The sequence below is a fragment of the Pyrus communis genome, chromosome 11 (genome assembly GCF_041283825.1).
Source record: "Pyrus communis isolate YQ-2024b chromosome 11, ASM4128382v1, whole genome shotgun sequence".
In the NCBI taxonomy this organism is placed as follows: domain Eukaryota; kingdom Viridiplantae; phylum Streptophyta; class Magnoliopsida; order Rosales; family Rosaceae; genus Pyrus; species Pyrus communis.
The window spans coordinates 13,740,457-13,761,553 of NC_142575.1; the positions used below are offsets into that span (position 1 = coordinate 13,740,457).

The 21,097-nt window shown below is 35.5% G+C and overlaps 1 protein-coding gene and 1 pseudogene across 2 annotated transcripts; both read right to left on the bottom strand.

Annotated features, from left to right (window-relative positions):
- Nucleotides 1-3,214: 3,214 nt before the first annotated feature.
- Nucleotides 3,215-9,169, bottom strand: LOC137742485 (uncharacterized). Of its 2 annotated transcripts, XM_088679943.1 has the most exons (6): nt 8,460-9,169; nt 6,254-6,470; nt 4,965-5,435; nt 4,694-4,843; nt 4,080-4,531; nt 3,215-3,990 (listed from the first exon to the last, which is right to left on the bottom strand). In XM_088679943.1, exons 2-6 carry the CDS (start codon nt 6,417-6,419, stop codon nt 3,361-3,363), a joined length of 1,869 nt encoding a protein of 622 aa, XP_088536069.1. In that variant the 5' UTR covers nt 6,420-6,470; nt 8,460-9,169; the 3' UTR covers nt 3,215-3,360. The 2 variants fall into 2 exon arrangements, with proteins under 2 accessions (XP_088536069.1, XP_068338469.2); XM_068482368.2 differs by lacking the exon at nt 6,254-6,470 and having other exon boundaries at nt 8,460-8,709.
- A 1,694-nt stretch (nt 9,170-10,863) lies between these two features.
- Nucleotides 10,864-11,703, bottom strand: LOC137743000 (uncharacterized; annotated as a pseudogene).
- Between the last annotated feature and the right edge of the window lie 9,394 nt (nt 11,704-21,097).

A 21,097-nucleotide genomic window follows, 5' to 3' on the forward strand; every position in this document is an offset into this window, starting at 1 on the left:
CACTATCATTATAAAAAAAAGATTTGCAAACAAAATATCAATTTTAGGTTTGGAACATTAGCAAATCTACCTCGGTGATCATGATTGATGCGAACTAAATAAGCACACAAATTAAAACCCTCTTTTGACAATTGTAGTAAAGATGCAAGTAGGGATCGTTCTAGACCGGGGATTAGGAAGGATTACTAAATCACTTGGAAACTGACTCAAAAACGTAAAACAAACGTTAAAAACACTAAACTAGACTCAAAGAATGCAAAACTAAACAATAAAACACTAAAACAAATCAAAAGACTCAAAGAATACAAAACACTTATAAACACAAACTAAGACACTTTCTAACTAAATTAGACACTAAAGTAAAGGGGGATTGAGGTTTTGACGAAATTAAACTAAATGCACAGATTGTAATTTAAAGGCAGAATGTAAATATGAATGTGATGAAAATATGGATGGAATGTTAGCTAGAAGGTTCTTCTCCACACATGTTACACTTGCATACAATTTGATTTTCAGTTGGTCTTTCGATAAATTATGAAACTTATGAAACTCAACACCCCGGGTTAATTAGGTCCGCTTAAATTAACCGTCAAGTTTTCCTTAAGTTAATGAATTGGATGGGTTAGCGCAACGCAATTCAAAACATTCTCCAAAAGTCCTTTACGTGAAAAGCACAATAAAGATACAATCAAAGATCATTAAGCATCATGAAAACTATAAGTGTTGACGAGGCATTCGTTACTATGATGAGCATGAAACTAGTGCCAAGAATTCATTTAACGCGATTGTTTATAAGCAACCTCCACTACTTGTGAAAATAAGTTCATAACTATTAGGTGAAATTCACTTATATTCTAGCGTCATATTCATGCATGAAAATTAAGCGTGCACTCTCAATCAACATACATAAATAAGTTATCGATCAAGCAGTTAAACAAATTGAATTCACCATTCATGAAATTTCAACCAAAAGTAATCAATTCATATTGCAAGCATAAACATGGTTTCAAATCACCCCCTAGCTAAATAGGGGTTTAGCCTCTCATGTTCACAAAAAGAGAAATACAATTGAATTTAAACATAAAGCACAAAGGATTGATTACACCTAGAACGCACAACGAATCCACTTGAATTTCTGCGCGTCTAAGTCCCTCGTTCTTCTTCTCCTTGCTGCGGCAGTGAGGTTAAATGATGCTTTTTGGATGGTATTTTGGGTTTAGGATGGATTTAGGGAAGAAAGGTGGTGCGGCAATGGTGGGAAAGGTGTGGAATGGTGTGGAATGGTGTGGAATGGTTATGGTGGCTGCGGCTGGTTTGTGAATTCAGGGTGAATGAGGAATGGCCTCCAAAATTGCGGCTAATAGCTCCCTTTTCAATATGTGGCTGAATGGTTTAAAATAATGAATGATGAATGAGAGAGAACTCGGGTCAATTGGATGGGGACTTGCGGCAAGAGGGATTAAATTAAGGTTTTTTTTTTTAGGTGGCTGCATGATATCAAATGGAGAATGGGGAATATAATAATATAGTGGCTGCGGCTTATGGGAGAGGATTAGGTTACGGTTTTCAGAATTATGGAATGGGAGGTCAATGGCTTAGAGAGAAATTAGGGTCCATGATTATGGAATGCACGGCAAAGGTAAAAATAAAAATGGGATGGTGGCTGCGGATTGAAACTTAGGGTGAATGGCTGAAAACTCTAGGGTGAAAAATTAGGTGCGGCTTAGATTCCTTTTTGGTTTATTAGGTTAAATGATAAATGGGGGGGGGGGGCACGGCTTATGGGATTTTTGGGTGAATATTAGGTTGAATGGCTGATTAAAAATATGAATGAAAGGTGAATCAATATGAATTAAGGTGCGGCTGCAAGGTTGTAGAACTAGGGTTATTAGGGTTTAGGGTTTAAGTGCATAAAATGAGACAAAACTACCCCCCCTTGCACGGCAAGGGAAGGGAATTGGGCTAAAGGCACGGCATGGGTTGGAAATTGGGCTAGGGCCTTGGTCTTGGTACTAAAGTGTATACAAGGCCTACAAAGTGGCTAGAAAATACAGACGTTTAAGTTTAGGAAAGGTTACCAAAACGAGAAACCTAGGGTTAACTTTCATACTTCAAGTAGGAATCCTTGTTTGAGTAAAAATCCTCGTTTTGGTAGGAATTCATCGTTTCTTCAAGTCTTCAACTCATTCATTCCTCTTTTGCTCCAAAAAGGCTCCAATTTGTATCTTCTTGCACACTTTGGCCTTATAATCTGAAAATACACAAAAGTGGCCTTAAACACTAAAATAACTAAGTAAACACAACATAAATGCACGAGAACGAGCTAATTAAGTCGCATGAATATGCTCCTATCAATGATATCGCATGAAAATTGAAGAAAGAAGAAAAAATGTACAAAAAACATAAAATAAAAATAAACTAAAACTAATACAAACAACTACGCAAAATACAAATAAATGGAAAGAGTGTACCAGGTGGAGAAAAATTATCCTCTCCTCGCCAAGTCGATCCCTTAGCAATGGCGCCAAGAATTGCTTGCTAAACCCTACTGCAGGTGTCGCATAGCAGTATAAACTCTAAGTCTAAGTGTCGTATTTCTTAAAGAGCGTTGAAAAACAATACAGAATTTATCAAAATTGAAACAAAGAACAAAACCAAATGAGATGTAACTTATAGAAGAAAAATTAAACAATTAAAAACATAAAAGCATCAGGGTTCCACCCACATACAACTATACAATTTTTACTATTTTGATTCTTTTTTATAACTCAACTAAAATACAATTTTTACTATTTCGATTCTTTTTTATAACTCAACTAAGATACAAATGAGTGCTCTTAACCGGAAAATATAGTAGTTAAGTTTTCTCCATATGAATCTACTTGAAAAGTGACTTTCATTGTAGAATAACAATAAAATGGGTATGGTTTAGCTGCCCGCGCAGCAAAACTTCTCTTTATATCCTTCTTGAATAATGCTCATTGATTAATCCATTATTGATATATTAATGTCAAGCATAACTCCAGCCGTATATTTTGTCTTTCTTTGTTTCATTTCCTTTCCGTATCCAACAAAGGCTTAATCGCCAATTTATTATTTTGCGCCTCATCCTTTAATTGCCTTCCATCATTCTAATGGTCATGCACATTAAAATTAATATAAGTAAGTCAAAATTAAATAAATTAGATATAAAATCTATTTGATCAGTTATACATAATAAAGCACAAATTTGATAAATTACTCAAGAAAAACATTTAATGGTATAACCAAAGCGCATTGGACATGCAATTTTGAGCAATCATCATATACATATATACACATCATTGTGGAGGCCAGGTATCAGTTAGAGGGTTCTACAAATTAGGCCTTGACTTTCCAGTAAATCAAATCCCTCCTTGGCTGAAACAGAAGACTTGAACAATATGTTGAAAAGAATATGTCAGACAGGAGAGGATACTGCAAGAAAGCGAACAAGGCAACTGGGACGAATGCAAATATAAATATAAGATCCGGAACCCATCTCAATTCGTAGCGACAAGATAAATAGAAGGCTGTGCTGAAAGCTACCATCATCGATGTTATAGATATGAAGAGTGAAGTGAGTCCGATCATCAACTTCAACGGTAAGGATTTGAGAAAATCGTTTTCAGCATACCGTGATGTAAGGATGTACAAGAACATGAGGATTGCAGTTGATGAGGAAAAGAGTGCTACTCCATCAGATATGATGAAGATTAGAAATGCTGTCTCTTTTACGAAATTCGGTGTTCGTTTATTATCAGATATACCCCCCGGAATGCTAAATGCAGCTGAAAACACGACAGTGGCGATAATAGTTGAAACAAGCATGCACGAATTTGCAGTGCTCTTCATCCATGATTCTCCCTTGTGCAATAGATCCTCATGCTCGCTAGTGAATAATTCTCGAGGTGTTTTTCCTTGGTTATTTTTCATGTCTATGAAGGGAGGTTGCACTATCTTCTCGACTTCCTGTCACATCAATGATCATTAATGAAATTAAAGAATGCAAAGAATTTTTAGGCGATTAAAGTTGATTATAAAATAATATTTAATCATACCTCAAACCATACTAATTCTCGCTGCATTTGAAGAGCCGCTCCAGACACAAGATTGAGTTGGTCTTGAGGTGCCAATTTTGCTGCTAGATGTAGAATGTTGTTATTCTCATTGTCAGTATATGTTGCTATGATATCTTTGATGGAGCCTGTCTCGTGCACTAGATTGAAGATACATGCATGACGATGCAAGACTGCAATATGGAATATAGTCTGATTGTTGTCGTCACATTCTGATAGCAACTCCGGATAAGAGTCAATAAGAACGGACAAGAACTCATAATTTCCTAATTTCACTGCATCAAATAGTAATTCTGAAGGTTCTCCTATCAGACGCATGACTTCATCATCGTCATGTTTCAACATTTCTTTCCAAAGGCATTCGACTAGTTTCAAGGCTTCAGTTTGCTTCAAGTTTCTTTTGTAAGAAAACTTTATGCCTAGGAGTACTTTCACTGCAAATTAAAATGGTTACAACATAAACAACAAGGTTGATATTCATAAGGACATGCAATTTTCGTACTAATGTGGGATGATCAAATACGATAGTACGTAAAGTTTGTTTTTATATAATTCATCACATTTTGATATCATAATTTTTAGAAGAGTTAACTCACATGTGTTCATAAGTCTTCTACACATTCCAGGAGTACTTTGGTCACCAAATTCTAAAGACTTTCGAGCTATGACATGCAAGGCCGTTCCACCGTCGCCTTTGCGGGCCGTTGCTAATGTAGTATCATCTTCTAGCAACTTCAGGGCTACATCTGCACAATATACAAAGATTAAAAGAAGAGGGGGGGTTGGAAAGAGTGCAAACAATTTTTAAAACAAGAGTAGTCAAGAAATAAAGATGTGTTTAATGTTTAACAAGTTCCAAGTATTTACCATAAAGATCATGATCGATGCAACAGAAGAATAGAAATCTGCGGCTCTTTTCATTCAACGTTTCATATGTTTTATCGTATAAATACCACGCCATTTTAGACTGTCCAAACAAAGCAGCCACATAGAGTGGTGTCATTCCTTTACCACCTGGAATTGTTGGCAAGGACCTATTTTTTCGTATCAAAATCTCGGCAATTTCTAGGGTTCCAGTTGCAGCAGCGAAGCTCAGTGCCGTATTTCCTTTAATGTCTTGAAGTGCCAAGTCTTCTTCATCCATCATTTGGACTAGTTCCCCCACAAAGTGAATATTGTCCTTTACTCCTGCTGCAACGTGAAGAACAGTTTCCCATCCTTTTGTTATACTAGCGGTTAAGAGTGCCCGGTTGATATTTAAGATGTCCTTGGTGGTATCCCAGTCGCCTTTCATTGCAGCTTTATAGAGGGGCATACACAAGTTCAAGTAGGAATCTCCTGTGTTGGATGCAAGAGAGGTGAAGTTAGATTGAGCATATGACTAATTTGTTGAATGTAATGTGTGTGTGTGTGTTTGCGCGCTTGAATCTTTCACTTGGTTTTTTAGTTTATTTTGACAGTATAAATGCTATAATTTTCGCATCATCTAAAAATTCACTTTATATCAAATAAATAGACAATTTATCATTCTAATTAGGAGGTTACTAGCATTCAAACCGGTCGATCTGTTCAATACATATGAATGTAGAAAAACAAACTCCAAATTTTGATTGATCTTTTTTCTTTTTTACACAGAAGATATTTTAATGATGATGAGGAAAATAAACTTTTTTTATTATTATGTTTGTACAGTGAAATACATTAATCACAAGTGAACAAAATATTAGATGCACGCACGTGGTGGACACAATTATTATCAAAACTAATATACTCTTAAGTTTACGGATGGCATACTATAGTTAAGGTATTATTCTTTGTTAACGTAACATGGTGACATTTAGTCCATATCTTGATCTTCACACTTTCAATCAGTGTCTACGATCTCATGCTACTGCCTGTATCGTACAAACTCTGTATTATTAGATAATAGCAGTTCAAATAATTTTGCTGACTTTTTTGCCACTTTAATTAACCAACATGCAAATACAATGGTTGTGCTTGTGCCATATTTCCGGGATAATATATGTAAACTATCACTCATATATATATATATATAGACACACACACATACATATCATACTTGCATCTCTTTATAAGAGAAAAAAAAAGAATCATATATGCATGGGATGCGCATTAAAGAGGAAGATCGCACGTACTATTGGTATTTTCTAGTAGATGACGTGAAGGATGGGTCGGTTGATGAATGGGTTCTGTAGAAGCGGGAATGCCAATGACGACATTTTCAGCAACCGGAGCACCATTTACTGCCGCCATTTGAATCCCAGTTGGAGCTGGTATACTTTGTGCTCGTGGACTAGACATTTTTCCTAATTGAACTTGTGGAAGTAACGTAAACGCCTGTAATTATTATATCTACACAGAAAAACCTGAATTAGCAAGTAATTTATAATGTAGGATGTTTCTAAAGCATTAACTACAAGTTAAATAGCGAGATAACCAATAATAAGTGATTTGATTTACACTAGTAGAGTGAGATAACCCATAATGTCAATTTTTTAATACAACCATGTATTTACATTAAGATGAGATAGAATATATCGAACTTGTCATCCATAATATTTGAACTCAAGATTTCTTACTTAAAAGTTCGATTAATTAAGTTGTAGTACTAAGCAACAATTTTAATTTTATTTAAGAAAACAAGTTTTAGTGTATTTCTTTCAAAAATTCAGATGTAGTATATTGGTCATTTAGGAAAGAAAGGTTTTTTCAGCCAAAATAGACACTAAGATTGATATAACTCTTTATTTTGGTTCTTGACAATAAAAACCGATAGAAGTGATCCATGAGTTTGTCCACCATAAATTGTTTTACCCTTATGTGAAAAATCTGTCAATATCTTCATTAAGTGAATTGATTGATTTGATAAAAATATCTTTAAAAAGATGATCACTTAGCTATTCACGTGGCCATTTGATAAGATTATATGTTGACTTATTTTCATAGAATAATTGATTTGACAAAAATATCTTTAAAAAGATGATCACGTAGCTATTCACGTGACAATTTAATAAGAATATATGTTGACTTATTTTCATAGAATTTACGGTAGACAAATTTAGGATCATTTTTATCAATTTTCATTGTTAAAGACTAAGGTAAGGAATTATAATAATTTCATAGATCAATTTAACTAAAATATAGAAAAGAAAAATAAAAGACAAACACAATTGGTTCGCTCTTTTGTAGAGTTATACGTCACTCCCCTACGTTAGGCTGACGAAGTACCAAAATGTTATGGAAAGAGCCAGTCATGTGTCCGGCACTAAAAACACATGTCGGGCCCTATTCGCAATGGTGGGGATCTTTTTTATTTTATTACTTTTTGAAATAAAAAATTGTTTATTCACTAAAATCCTTTGAAAATGAGCAGTTAAAACTGGAGCGAGTCTTTTTTTTAATTTTTTTGATAGAAAAGAAAAGACTCCATTAAAGGGAGAATCTCCTTGCACAGACAGAGCCATTAGAATCAAATAACAGAGCAAGGTTGGATCCTCTCCGGATCTCATCCATCCGGATCCTCCAGATCCTTTTAAAGCCTGAGTTCCCCGAAGTCGGGCTTCACCGGAGCCGGTAATCGGCAACTTCGTAGTAGTGGTTGATCAGATACTCCAGCTTCTTGTTCTAAAAAAGAGTGTGTAGAAGTTTCTAGAGAAACAAACAGAAAAGTGAAGAAGAAGCAGATTTGAAGAAGAAGAGTTGAAGAAGAAGTCAAAGCAGAAGCAAAACTGCAGAGATGAAGAAGGAAGAAGAAGAAGAAGAAGAAGGATCCGGATCCTAGTCCTCCTTTTGTTCCAGAACCATTGGTCATCCTTTGCCTATTATTCTTACAAGTTATAGTTTACAACAAGACTGGCATGGTGAATCTGTTATGCTTCTAATTAAGCCATGTAATGGTACGTACAAGATTGACAAGTAAAAAGGAAAAACTAAATATGTATTCAAGTAATACACACACACATATATATGATTATTCAAGGTACTGGATTACAAAAAACATGAAGATAATAATGAGTGTACGGAAATTATGCAAGTAAAAATAGCGATCTAACATACTTGCATGATAATATTTGTTTTGTTTTGTTCGAAAAAAAATTATCATGCAGGTAATTTTTTTGTTTAAGTTATTATTAATTTTGATAAACGAAAGCTTGAACTCTAAGAATATACGCATGGAAATTTTGTTGGACCAACAAACATTAGAGGGAGAGTTTTTATCATTTTTTCCGTAAACTAAAAGAAGAAAAAGAGAGCCAGCAGACCAAATAAAAAGAAAAGAACAAGGAGAACTGGAGAAGAATTCATGGATTGATATAATGTATTTATAGAAATATTACTTACAGATTTCCAGCACCGAACCAACTGGAGCTAATTACACAGCAACACTGCTACTCATCCCCGGCTTGGTTTAGTGGACAGTAGTTTAGAGAGAGAGTAGTCTTAGCTGTGCCTGTGTATATATATTGAGAGCTTATCAGTTATCAAGATTTTGAAATTCAAGCCGGAAGAGGCCGCTCTCTCTCTCTCTCTCTCTCTCTCTCTCTCTCTCTCTCTCTCTCTCTCTCTCGCTGCTTTAGTGGGAAAGAGCTAGGAAACTTACAAAGACTCTTTCAAGACTTAATATGTGGCTACCCTCACTCCATGCATGGGGTTTTTAGGTGGTAAACACCCATTTTTAGTTTTCACACAAGTTTCTTAATTTTCGATTGTCAGATCGAATGAATTGAATAAGATAAAAAAACATAAATTAACAAAAAATATATGAAAAATAAAAAACTAAATTGGATTAATAATTCCCGTAGTGATAAGATGCTCAGAAGATAATCCACCAAATTTATAAAGCCACCACCATGCTGCTCCTCCAAACCACATCCATAATCCTCGCCTTCATGGGCTCCCTCCTCTTCCTCTATCTCCTCTCGAGACTATCCATTTCGCCGTCCAGGTTTCTTCAGCATGTAGGGAAGCAGCTATTGCAAAGAGAACGCAGGAACTTATGTATCAATTTGGCACAATATTGCATCAGGCAATCAACTTATTAGGCAACCAACTCTTCTACGTGGGAAGCATCGTGGTTATCTTCTTAATGTCAGCTAGTTCTACAATAACATCTCTCCTCGCGGAATTAATTGGTCATATGTTTGGAATTTAGGAAAGTAGTAGGGATTTGATTTTTTCAGATTGTGAATTCATAACCTTGGATGAATGAGTTTTTTTTCCCCTTTTGGTTATGAAGGTTGGATGGGTGAACGGAGAGTTGACAGAAATGTTAATTTTGGACTTGAATTCTAATGGACTTTACCACGAGGGTTTAAATCTGAATTTTTTCATCATGAAGGCTATCTTCCGATTACCATATCACCACATAGACATTAATCCAATTTAGTCAAACAAAAATGAATGTGTAGATAGCACTACATTTTTTAGTAATGATACACTTACCACTTATTTGTATCATCATTTGTACAATATCTCTAATAAAGATAGAGTTTGTCAACGCATGCGAATCTTATCTCTAGAAAGATGTTGCAAATATGTGATACCGAGTAACATTTTTACAATATTTTTTCATTTGCTAAACGTTGAAATTAATAAATTAATAATATTGTTTTGATTAAAGACCCGATGGAGGGACGTGGAAAAAGTAGTCTCGGTCGGCAAAGACTAGTAAGGCCATCTCCAAACGAGGGCTGGCCAAAGGGCTCGTTTTAACCCTCTAGCCTAGCTCTTGGTTGAAGACAATTTTCAAGCTATTTTCAACCCTTTAATCCTCAGAATCCTTCGATTGGAGATGGCCTAATAGTGTGGAGCCTATAAGGAGGTGGCCTCCGCTGCGGACTCACTTTCAGGTGGAGAGGAGCCCGCCAAAATAATATAAACATAGAAAAACACTGTATGTTTATATATTGTAAAGTGAGTGACAAAAGTCAGTGGATTCCCCACTTGGAGTTGGAGGGTAGTGAAAAAGCTAAACTATATATAATTGCAGGGAAACTTGCAGGAAATTTCCTCTCCATATATTCAACCATACAGGTGAAAGGTCCCTATCGCACGAGGAAGAATGACACACGCCTACCGATTAATAATTTTGGATAATACATCTTTAAGGGAAGAGATCAGTAGGTCTGGAAGAGATTTCTCATATTTTTACAAATATGACGGTTATTTTGTGCGATTCACATCACATCGCTTTATCCTAACCGTTTATTTTTCAAGTTACACTTTATATATCATCTTTATAAAATATTAGCTAAATTAAAAATATTTGAGGTATCTAATTAAGTTCAAAGAAATTGACGAATACTTTATTCTAAGAAGACATTAAAATTTTATTGTGATAATTAAATACACAAATGGTTTCAGATTGAATTCAATTTTTGCAAGGATGATATATGAATCAAGACTTACAAAATAGAAGGTTTGGATTGTTAAAATTTGATGTGGGGAGGGGATCTCTTTCCTTAAAGTGCATGAAACTTACATTCCTAGCAGGGCCGTCTCTGAAATTTTGGGGACCCTGTGCAAAATTCATAAAAGGGGCCCTTCTTATAAGACATTTAAAAAAAAAAAATAAAAAAATTGAACAACGTATTGATGCTAAACTTTAAAACTAACTAACTATCTGTTTCTAAATATTATTAAATGTAAAGAAAGCTACAAAATAACCATAGTACTAATAACTAACAATAAGTTCAATCTAAAGAAACCAAATAAACAAAACTTAAAAAAGTCTAGCACCGAAGCTTCACTTAAAGATGGCTCTTTGTGCATTTTTTGCTGCAAAATCATCAATTAAACCTTCATAATCAATTTTGTCTAAAAAATCACTTTCAATCGATATCAAAGCTAGTCCATTTAACCTTTCCTGCAACATGGTTGACCGCAAGTATGATTTTAATAACTTTAACTTTGAGAAACTTCTTTCTACAGATGCAACAGTAACAGGTATAGTCAACAAAATTTTGTATGCAATGCTTGCGATCGGGAAACAACGCATCCCCTTCAAGTAGTTCAATATGTCAATGGATGTCCTTATTTCTTTTGGCAAACGCTCTCGTAAAAGCTTCAACTCTACTAATAATGCATCCCCGTCAACATCAAAGAGCTCATCTTTCTTGAGAAAGTTTTGAAGCCGATCACAACAATCTTTCAATTTATCATTGTCTATCGAATTCAACCGTTCCAAAGTGAACAAAAACCCAAATATATCATCATACGCTTGATATTCTGCAAACCTTCTCTTCAGTGAACCAATAGTTTGATCTATTATATACAAGAAGTAATGAACCCTAAAAGATTCCTCTGCTGATTATTCAGTTGGTTGGGATGATTCACCTTCATTCTCATCACAATGTCTTTTTCTACGAACTTGATGCTTTTCTGGAAACACAGGATCAATTTCCATTTCAATAGCAAGTTTTTTAGCATTAATCATAGCCTCTGCAAATCCAGTTTCTCTGTACTTTTCAAAATAAGCGATCAATCCTTGTACTTGTTCTATAGCAACATCAATAAGCATGTCTGTAGATTGCAAATTTTTGCTAACCTCATTAACAGTAGCCAATATTTCATACCAAATAGTCATGCCCAATAAAAACTCAAAATTCCCAATGTCGTATGTGAAGGAAGATTTGTGAAAAACAAGTTCATTTGAGCAACATCAACAACATGCAATTAACAATTAAAAGGCGGAATCATGTTTATATGCACTCAAAAACAAAACTTAACCCATGAACTTCAAAGCCTAGTAGATAGGTGAACCAAGACTCAACTCAAAACAAAGTGAGTTGAGAAATCAATACCTTTGTAGATTCCTCTTTGCATAAGCAAAGGCTAATCACCCAAAGAGAGGGCCTTCATTCCTTGCATCTTAGATCCATGGATTTGGATGGATGAAAAAGGTTTCTCCAAGTTCCCAAAATTGAGAACCTCTAAGTCTCCACACCAAGGCATATTGTAGAAGAAATGAGTGACCTAGAGGAAGTAAGATTGCTAGCTTTTCCCCTCTAGATTGGCCGGCCTCTTTGAGAGCAAAGGGAGGTTTGTGTTCTCATCTTTACTCCTAAGAAAACCCTAAGGATGAAATGGCTATAAAGATGTCTTTATACCACCTCACAATGGAGTGGCAAACTTGCAATTAAGCCAAGTTCACTACCCTCCTCTAAATGGCCGGCCTAAGGGGATTTATTGGGCTATTTGGGCCTTTGTGAATCATTATTCATTAAGTTGTCATACAACTTAAGTCAATGGACTTGACGTTCGAAGCCCATTGGGCCTTAAGGTCCAAAACTATCCCGAGGTCTTTAACGAACTTATTCGTTTGATTAATTAACATATTAATTAATCCTTGCCATAAATAATTAAACCATTTAATTATTCTTACTCATCTCCGTTGAATCTTCAATCTCTACCTTACACGGTGTACGATCCATTAGGTTCCTTTTAGCGAGGCAGTGGGCGATTCAAACTCTTTCAAATCGATTGTGAATTGAAACTTACTTTCAATTCTCCCGTTAGTGATAATACACTTTTAGGGCTTCCACAAACCATGGTTGACGCCTAACAGCATGTCATGGTTACCCAAGCTAATCAGAAGAGGTGGAGAACCTATTCAGTTTTAGGATTACAAATGCAATACGGTCTTTCTCTAATACAATACTCTTGACCACATTGTTTGGTTTGATAGTTTATTCATGTCTACTATCCAATGTGAGTCTTGTGCTTATATGATTACCTTGAATGTGATTTGGAACAAATTCCTAAATCTCATTCATACTTTGGCCAAAGATTCTTAATCATATCATAGAGTATTCTCCCTCAAACAGTTTGAAGGTTATAGATCCTTTGTTGCGCATTCACTTGCCTTCATGGCTAAGTGGCTTAACCCCAACGATGTCATGGACACCCTCCTGATGGAGTGACTTTGACATAATCAAAGATTAAGGACCTAACCACAAGACAACTGTGATGCCTCAGGTCAAAAGACTAATTTGCATTATCCCAACCATGAGTTCTCATGTGACATGAATATGAGAACTCTTCGTTGATCGTGTTCAGTGAACTCATTCTCTATTGAGCACCTACGTACTTGTCTTGATGTCACACACACCAATGACTCGAGACTAGTCACTCTCCCTGAGAGAAAACATAGCACGTACTGATCTTAACGGACTGTCAATGCCCAATTGACAATCCTATGATCAGGAACGTTTAGGATGTGTCAACGAAAGAATGGTCTCATGAATCTAACTTCTTTAGATCGCATTCTTCCAATCACATATTCCTTGGACTTATCGTTTAAGCATATAACATTTATATGAGACGGCTCAAACAATAATCTTTGCCCTTTACATTTAAACTACATTAGTTTAACTTTGTGAAATGTCCGTAAAGTATCATCATATGATTGGTTTTAGGGCACATTTCCAACAGTATGTTCCCATAGATTTAGCTGCACTTCTTGTTACTAAGTCATTGTCACTTTCTGCTAATTGGAGTAAAGCTTTTTTTATTTGTAGAGGTTGGGATTGAATTGCTTTAACACTTGCAACACGGCTTTCCCATCGTGTGGCCAACAATGATTTGAGAGTTAGTCCTTTTATATTTTCTTTCAAAATCAGTCATCGTTTTGTAGAATTTGCAAACAAGCTGTAAATACGTTGTACTATTCCAAAGAAGTCTTTCGCTTTGCCACAAGAATTTGCCATATCACAAAGTGTTAAGTTAAGACTATGGCAACCATATGGAGTGTACATTGCCCTAGGATTTATATCCAAAAGCCTCTTTTGTACACCTTGGTGTCTCCCTCTCATATTTGATCCATTATCATAACCTTGCCCTCTTACATCATCAATATCAAGATCAAGAACTTTTAATGCATTATGCAACTCTTCAAACAGTCATTCTCCTAATGTGTTATTCACAATCAGATATTGCAAAAAATATTCTTCTACTTTTACTGGAGTATTGTTCATATCCACACATCTTATGATCAAGGTCATCTGCTCTTGGTGGCTAAAATCAGGAGTACAATCAAGTATCATGGTAAAATATTTAGCTTCTTTGACTTTTTGAATGATTGCAGCTTTGATTTTACAAGATATCAACAATATCAACTCATTCTGGATAGTATGACTAAGATAATGATAACAAATCTCATTATTTTGGAAGCGTTGAAGATGATTATTTATCAATGGATCAAATTCAACCATCATTTGAACTAGGCCCATAAAATTTCCATTACTTCCTTGATAAAGCGTATCGTTATTTCCATGAAAAGCCAGTGTGTGTTTAGCTAAATATTTCAAACTGGAAATCAACATTCATAATAACTCCCTCCAATGCTCTTTTTCTTTCTTGATCTGGTATTGCACAACTTTGTCAATTGTTTCATTTTTCTGCAATCTAAGACGCAAATCAATCCAAATGGTCATGTTCGAGATGTGATCAAAACTGTTTTCATGCTCTTTAAGCCTCACATTGAGATGTGTCCAATCTTTGTAGCCCTCATTTGCTAATTGACCTTTGAGAGGCCCTTTCTTGAACAATTTACAACAAAAGCAGAACACTTTATCAACATCCCTTGAATAGACTAGCCAATCTCTATCATGTTTCTCTCTAATGGATAAGTATCAAGTGTAAAAGGCTGCATTAAAATGCCTATTAAACTGATCTTTAGGACCTTTCTCAATTAATAGATCTCTTCCAGGACCTTTTTCTGCCAACAAATCAATCCATTTAGGATCAAACTATCCCAAATTTGAGGATCATAAATGTTTGAGGGAATGGACTCACTCGGTTGATCAGTGACAATAGGAGCATCCTCATGATTATCATTCTCATCAAGGTCATCATCAATTTCATCATTGCCCAAATCATCAACTAATTTCTCATTGTCATCCTGTTGTTCCATAATTAAATCATCCACTGAACTTTGTGGTTCTTTTTCTTTCAGAAAGAACCTATCAATAACTCCTTTTTGAGACTGAATCAATTGTTCAACTTTTCTTTTTCTTTGACGCTTCAAGTAGCTAGATGGATATTTTCTAGTAGGTGCCATCTTTTATGTGTCAAAAAAGATCACAATAAAATTATAGTAAGTATGAACAATGAAACCTGATAGTTCGTAATATGTGTGCGTCTAGTGATTTTTTTATTTTGTCCTGAAAGGTACAAAAGAAAAAAAAATCATTATGAGAAATACCCAAATCTTCAAGTTTCGAGTCAATATACTTAAATTAGTAAATATCTTATTTTGATCTAAGTCTACATCACTCTGATCAGTTGAATTGTCTTCATGATTTGGAAGTTTTTCTTTAATTTCATAAATTTATAAATTAGGGTTTAATAATTTGTGGGAAATATAACAATGGGACGAAGAGAAAAAGGAATTACATTGGGAGTCTGGGACACTCACACTGGCGCAGAGTTCTGGTGCTCTGCGTTGAATTATTTGCATCTGTAGTGACGGTAATCTGGTGTGAAAAGAAGAAAAGTGAAATGCAGCAATGGGATTTTGGCGTGAGAGAGAGAAGTAGTCTGAATTGTTTGCCTCAGTAGTGGGGTTCTCCAATTGATTAACTTTGCCCTTTATTAGTTATTATTTTATATATTTTTGTATAGATAGTACTAGTAGTCTGATGGCTTTTAACCCTTTAGTCTTTTAGGGAGTAGTCTGACTGATGGTTTTTAGGTAGTAGACTAGTAGTCGGATGGCTTTTGGCCCATCAGAGTTTTATATGTATATATTTTGATTTGATTAGTATTTCTATATATTATTTTTATATAATATTATTTTATATGTATTATTATATTCAATAAAAAATATTTTTGGGGGCCCCCGAAATTTTAGGGCCCTATGCCATGGAACCAGTCACACTCTCCCAAAGCCGGCTCTGATTCCTAGTAAAGAGAATGGATATATCCCACTCATTACGAATTATATATCTTTATTGTATAAATGTTTATAATAATAATCATTTAACTCTTAATTCTTATTAAAAAAAAATCATTAATTTGAACAAGAGATCACTTACACATCCTAATGTAAGGACAAATCGACAACGTTAGTACTATACTAGCATATTCATGAATAACGGTTTATTTACATGACACATTTTGCTGACTAAATGATCCATTTGGAATGATTATTGTTTTTAAATATTCTTTAATAAAGATTAGGAAGTTAAACGGTTCTAATTATGCGATTTATGTAGTAATAACACACTATTCATAAGGATAAAATATGTATATTCTCCATATGATGCAAGTATTACTCTAATAATAATTAGCAATAATCGTAATAAATAGTAATTTATAATCACGGTGGCATAAAAATTTGGCTTCCCGCATCCGAGGAGGCGACGCCCGCCGCACTGCTTGGAAGGAGACAATCTGCCGAAAAGAAATGAGGATTGAAAATCAAATACAAGAGAAAGTGGTAGGGCGCAGCCCGATGCTCAACTATTGGTGAACCTTGTTATGGTTGGGGCACAAATTTGTGAGAATATCTAAGACAGGATTTATTATTAGAAGTGTATCTAACTTATAATATACTTGGTAGTCAATTGTGAAATATTAGCTAGAGGTAAAATGAGTAGAAATATTGAAAGTCTGTGTCTCATCCAAACATACTCTTTAACTTTGGATTGTTACATTGTTTTACACGTGTGTTTATTATTAAAAGTGATTAATGAGATGAGACTAGTTATAATATTTACATGTATTTGATATAATTATTATATAACTGTCATATATAATTAATATGAATATATGTATTTAATACGATCACTATTTGACAGTCAGATAAATCGGAATTGACCACTCAAGAATTTGAATATATGGCTCCCTAGCTAAAAAGCATATCGATCAAAGAGTGCCACAATTATATACTTTTTAAGAGAATTCAATAAGAATGAAATTACACTTTGCAAACTCTTTTAAGAACGAAGAATGTTTGGCTATGGACCTATGTGAAGCACTACGAAACTACAGTATTTGGAATTAGGCTCAACTAAAATACAGACAATTTGACATATTGTTTACTGTTTAGTATTGTCTGTGTCTATTGGAATCGAGATCCTCTTTGTATATCTGTGTTTGGCACTCAAGGACACAGAGATCCGGGCCGTTGAAGCGAGACCAGAGAACTGGAGAATATCTCACTTCTGTTTAGAGTGTTGGCCATCCATAAATTAAATCTTATATGCTGATTTTTGACGTTCTTGAAACTCGTAATGATTAAAGAAGGGAGATCATTTTCACACATATTTTTTAGTTTCTCACGCACTCTTGTTTGATCATGTTTATTTCCGTTTGATTTAATCAATTTAATAGTTAAAAATAAAAGAAACAAAGGCCTACTAACGCTCCGGTTAAAAGATGTGATTATGGGACAGAGGTTTAGGGCCGAAGGGATAAAGGAAAACCTAGGAAGACTTTGGAAGGGACTCTAAGAAAAGACTTAGTATTTGGATCTAACGGAAGACATGCGTTCTAAGATTCATATAGCCTACCCCAGTTAGTGGGAAAAAAGCTTTGTTGTTGTTATTGTAATAGTTAAAAATAAAAAGGAAAATTTTATTAAAACCCATTCAACCTCTTTTTACACCCAACTCTAAAAATATTTTATTAAAATTCCTAAGTCACCCTTGTCTAAAACCGAAAAACAAAAAACAAAATCAAAATGTATTTCCACACCCACCGTTCTTCCAGCTCAAACCCCACAAGAGATTTGCCAACGATTTTTCAAGGCAACTTCAAATCAAACTGCCTTCCATGGCAGCCCATTTACCTTCCGTTCAAGTTTTGACATCGAACGCCTTCCATACAACATAAAGGCACCCTTGGTCGTGATTCTCCACGTCACCGACTCTGTAACACTTGAAAACTCTATAGGTCCCCATCTTCGTCGGCATTTGTCGGTTGAAGGAAGTGAGCAATAAAGAGAAAAACGGGTAGAAGTGTTAAAATGCTTGAAATAAACATGTTGGAATAATGGTAGGCTAGTCAATTTTCTTGTTCAAAGTTAGGCAAGTTAGGTTAGTCAAGCAAGTTAGGTAAGTTAGGCAAAATTAGGCTTATGTTCTTTTTCTTCCCTATATATATGTTTCATCTTGTAATTGTTTCATCAAGCAAATATACAAAACCATCTTCAACACTTCTCTCTCATGGGTTAAACCCTAGAACCCACGAAACCCTAGCAGGTTCATATTTTATCATGGTATCAGAGCATCGTTTCTGGTGACTCTGAATACCCCACCTATCTTCAACGCTTCCGCACCACAACCAACAACATCGTCATCATGAGTGATTCAGGAACCAACACAAAACCATTAGAGATGGCTACTGATCTCTCGAACCCGTTTTTATTACATCCCTCTGATCAACCTGGGAACATCTTGGTCTCCAAAACCCTTCAAGGAGACAACTACAACACATGGAGCCGTGCTATGCGCATCAGTCTAAGTGCTAAGAACAAGCTAGGTTTGGTCGATGGAACCATTGACCCACCTGCTGAAACAGATAAACAATTTGCATTGTGGCAACGATGCAATGACATGGTTCTCGCATGGATCCTGAATTCTGTACATGAAGACATTGCAAGCAGCGTTTCCTACTACACTTCAGCAGCAGATGTGTGGGCTGACTTGCGTGATCGTTTCTCTCAAGGGAACGATTCACGTGTTTACCAAATTAAGAGAGAAATTGTTGAGCACAGACAGGAGCAACAATCGATCTCAGTCTACTACACCAAACTAAAGGCGTACTCTCTTGTTTTACAACAAGAGAAACAAGTGGAGGTATCTCTCACTCGTCATAACAACAGTTTGAGCAACAATCGATCTCAGTCTACTACACCAAACTAAAGGCGTACTCTCTTGTTTTACAACAAGAGAAACAAGTGGAGGTATCTCTCACTCGTCATAACAACAGTTTGCATGCGATGCATTTGACAAGCCATAGGCTGCACAACGAGGTAACTCCTCTATTAAATGCTCATATTGTGATCAAAAATATCATACCGTAGATCGGTGTTTCTATCTCAATGGTTTTCCACCGGGGCACAAATACCATGGCAAAAAGACGATTCTTCCTAACAAGAAGAAACCTGCTGCTAATCAAACAAAGACTGGCAGTGAAGTCGCCACAGTCACGGATCAGCACCGTCATGAAACCAACGGTGACAGCCCCAAGTTCACTCCTGAAGAGTACAACCAAATCATGGCCATGCTCAAGAAAAACAATTTGGATGGTAATCCTCACCATTTTGCAGACGCCATAGGACATGGCTACGAGGAGGACGATTGGCCTGGGCAAGCGATATAATGGGCTCTATTACTTGTCGTCAACACAAAATCCTCATTTAGCTCACAATGTCAACCGTCATTCAAACCTTTGGCACCCACTAAGCTCGGCACAATTTGAGGTCTTAATTAGCAAGTTGGGTGTCATCGACATTCACACTCCAACTTGAGGGGGAGTGTTAAAATGCTTGAAATAAACATGTTGGAATAATGGTAGGCTAGTCAATTTTCTTGTTCAAAGTTAGGCAAGTTAGGTTAGTCAAGCAAGTTAGGTAAGTTAGGCAAAATTAGGCTTATGTTCTTTTTCTTCCCTATATATATGTTTCATCTTGTAATTGTTTCATCAAGCAAATATACAAAACCATCTTCAACACTTCTCTCTCATGGGTTAAACCCTAGAACCCACGAAACCCTAGCAGGTTCATATTTTATCAAGAAGGAGAGAGAAGGAGAGAGAAGGAGAGAGAGAGAGAGAGAGAGAGAGAGAGAGAGAGAGAATGGAGGATGAGAACAAACAGAAAGGAAAATGAGCCTAAAAATAGAAGACACTGACACGAAAAATTTACCGGCGTCAGTGAAGAAGTTGCTGGAAAGCTGTGGAAGTTGGTGGGGCTGATATGGGTTCATCTCCTTTCAATATATTTTCCTTATATCACATTAATTTACGGTTAATGTGAAGAGTTCAATGGTAACAATATTTAAGTTGGGTGTGGAAATAAGTTTTGAGGGTCTAAATAAAATTTCCCAAATAAAAATGGGTGGGGGAAAGGCTAAAATATGTAATGTGGAAATTGGTTTCCATAAAGAACTTACATATTAAGAGGATTAGGCGCATGGACTTGAACAACAAGCGGCAAGGTGTGATGAAAACTTATAGGCTATGTTTGGATAGTGGTTTCCACGTCTCAAGAGATTGATGTCAAGTTATGAAGTAACGAATCATAAAATGCACATGAGAGGGATGTCAAGTTATATAGAGGGCTTAGGAAAGTCCTCCATGAACATTGTAAATGCACGTGAGAGGGATTTGTAGATAATACCTCCCAATGAAGGAATTAGCAAATCTCTCTCACATACCTGTAATGCTCGAGTAAGAGTTTTTCTTATCCCTTCCAAGTGACATTTTATGATTCATTCCTTAAAAACTTAACATCGGTATATCCCTTGAAACTCAGAAACCCCACATCTAAACACAGCCATGGAGTTGATTTGATATCTTTATGGTCAATGAAAATTATATCAAATAAAAATGTGGATTAGGTGTCTATGCTACATCAATTCTTTATCTTTTTAAGTGATATCATTATCATGTATAGTTTTGTCTGCAATAGCATTATTATCACGTTTACATATAAGAAGTTAACAACGAAAAGTCTAGTCGTCCAGCTACCTTTATTTTTTGTGGCATCAGTTGTGTCATGAGTCATGACTGCTTGTTGCGTTCCTCTAAAATATCTTATCTTGATTTTTTCTTTATTATCAAAATTGTAACAATGGTCCTAATAAACTTTCTGAACGCTCGTCATTGAAATATGATTTTTTTTTTTTTTTTTTTTAAATAAAAAGAGACTAGTTGGTGACTTAGTCACTGTAGTCCACTTTTTTGGTGGTCAAAAAAAAAAATCACAGAGGCATTTTAGTCTCTTCATGGCCATCATCATGTAATTCACCAGT

Excerpts from the sequence above, each read along its gene's own strand:
- LOC137742485 (XM_088679943.1), bottom strand. The coding sequence starts at position 6,419 with ATGTCTAGTCCACGAGCACAAAGTATACCAGCTCCAACTGGGATTCAA. Across the intron at positions 5,436-6,253 it reads TCTACTAGAAAATACCAATA|GAGATTCCTACTTGAACTTG; the intron begins GTACGTGCGATC and ends CATCCAACACAG. Across the intron at positions 4,844-4,964 it reads CATCGATCATGATCTTTATG|ATGTAGCCCTGAAGTTGCTA; the intron begins GTAAATACTTGG and ends TATATTGTGCAG.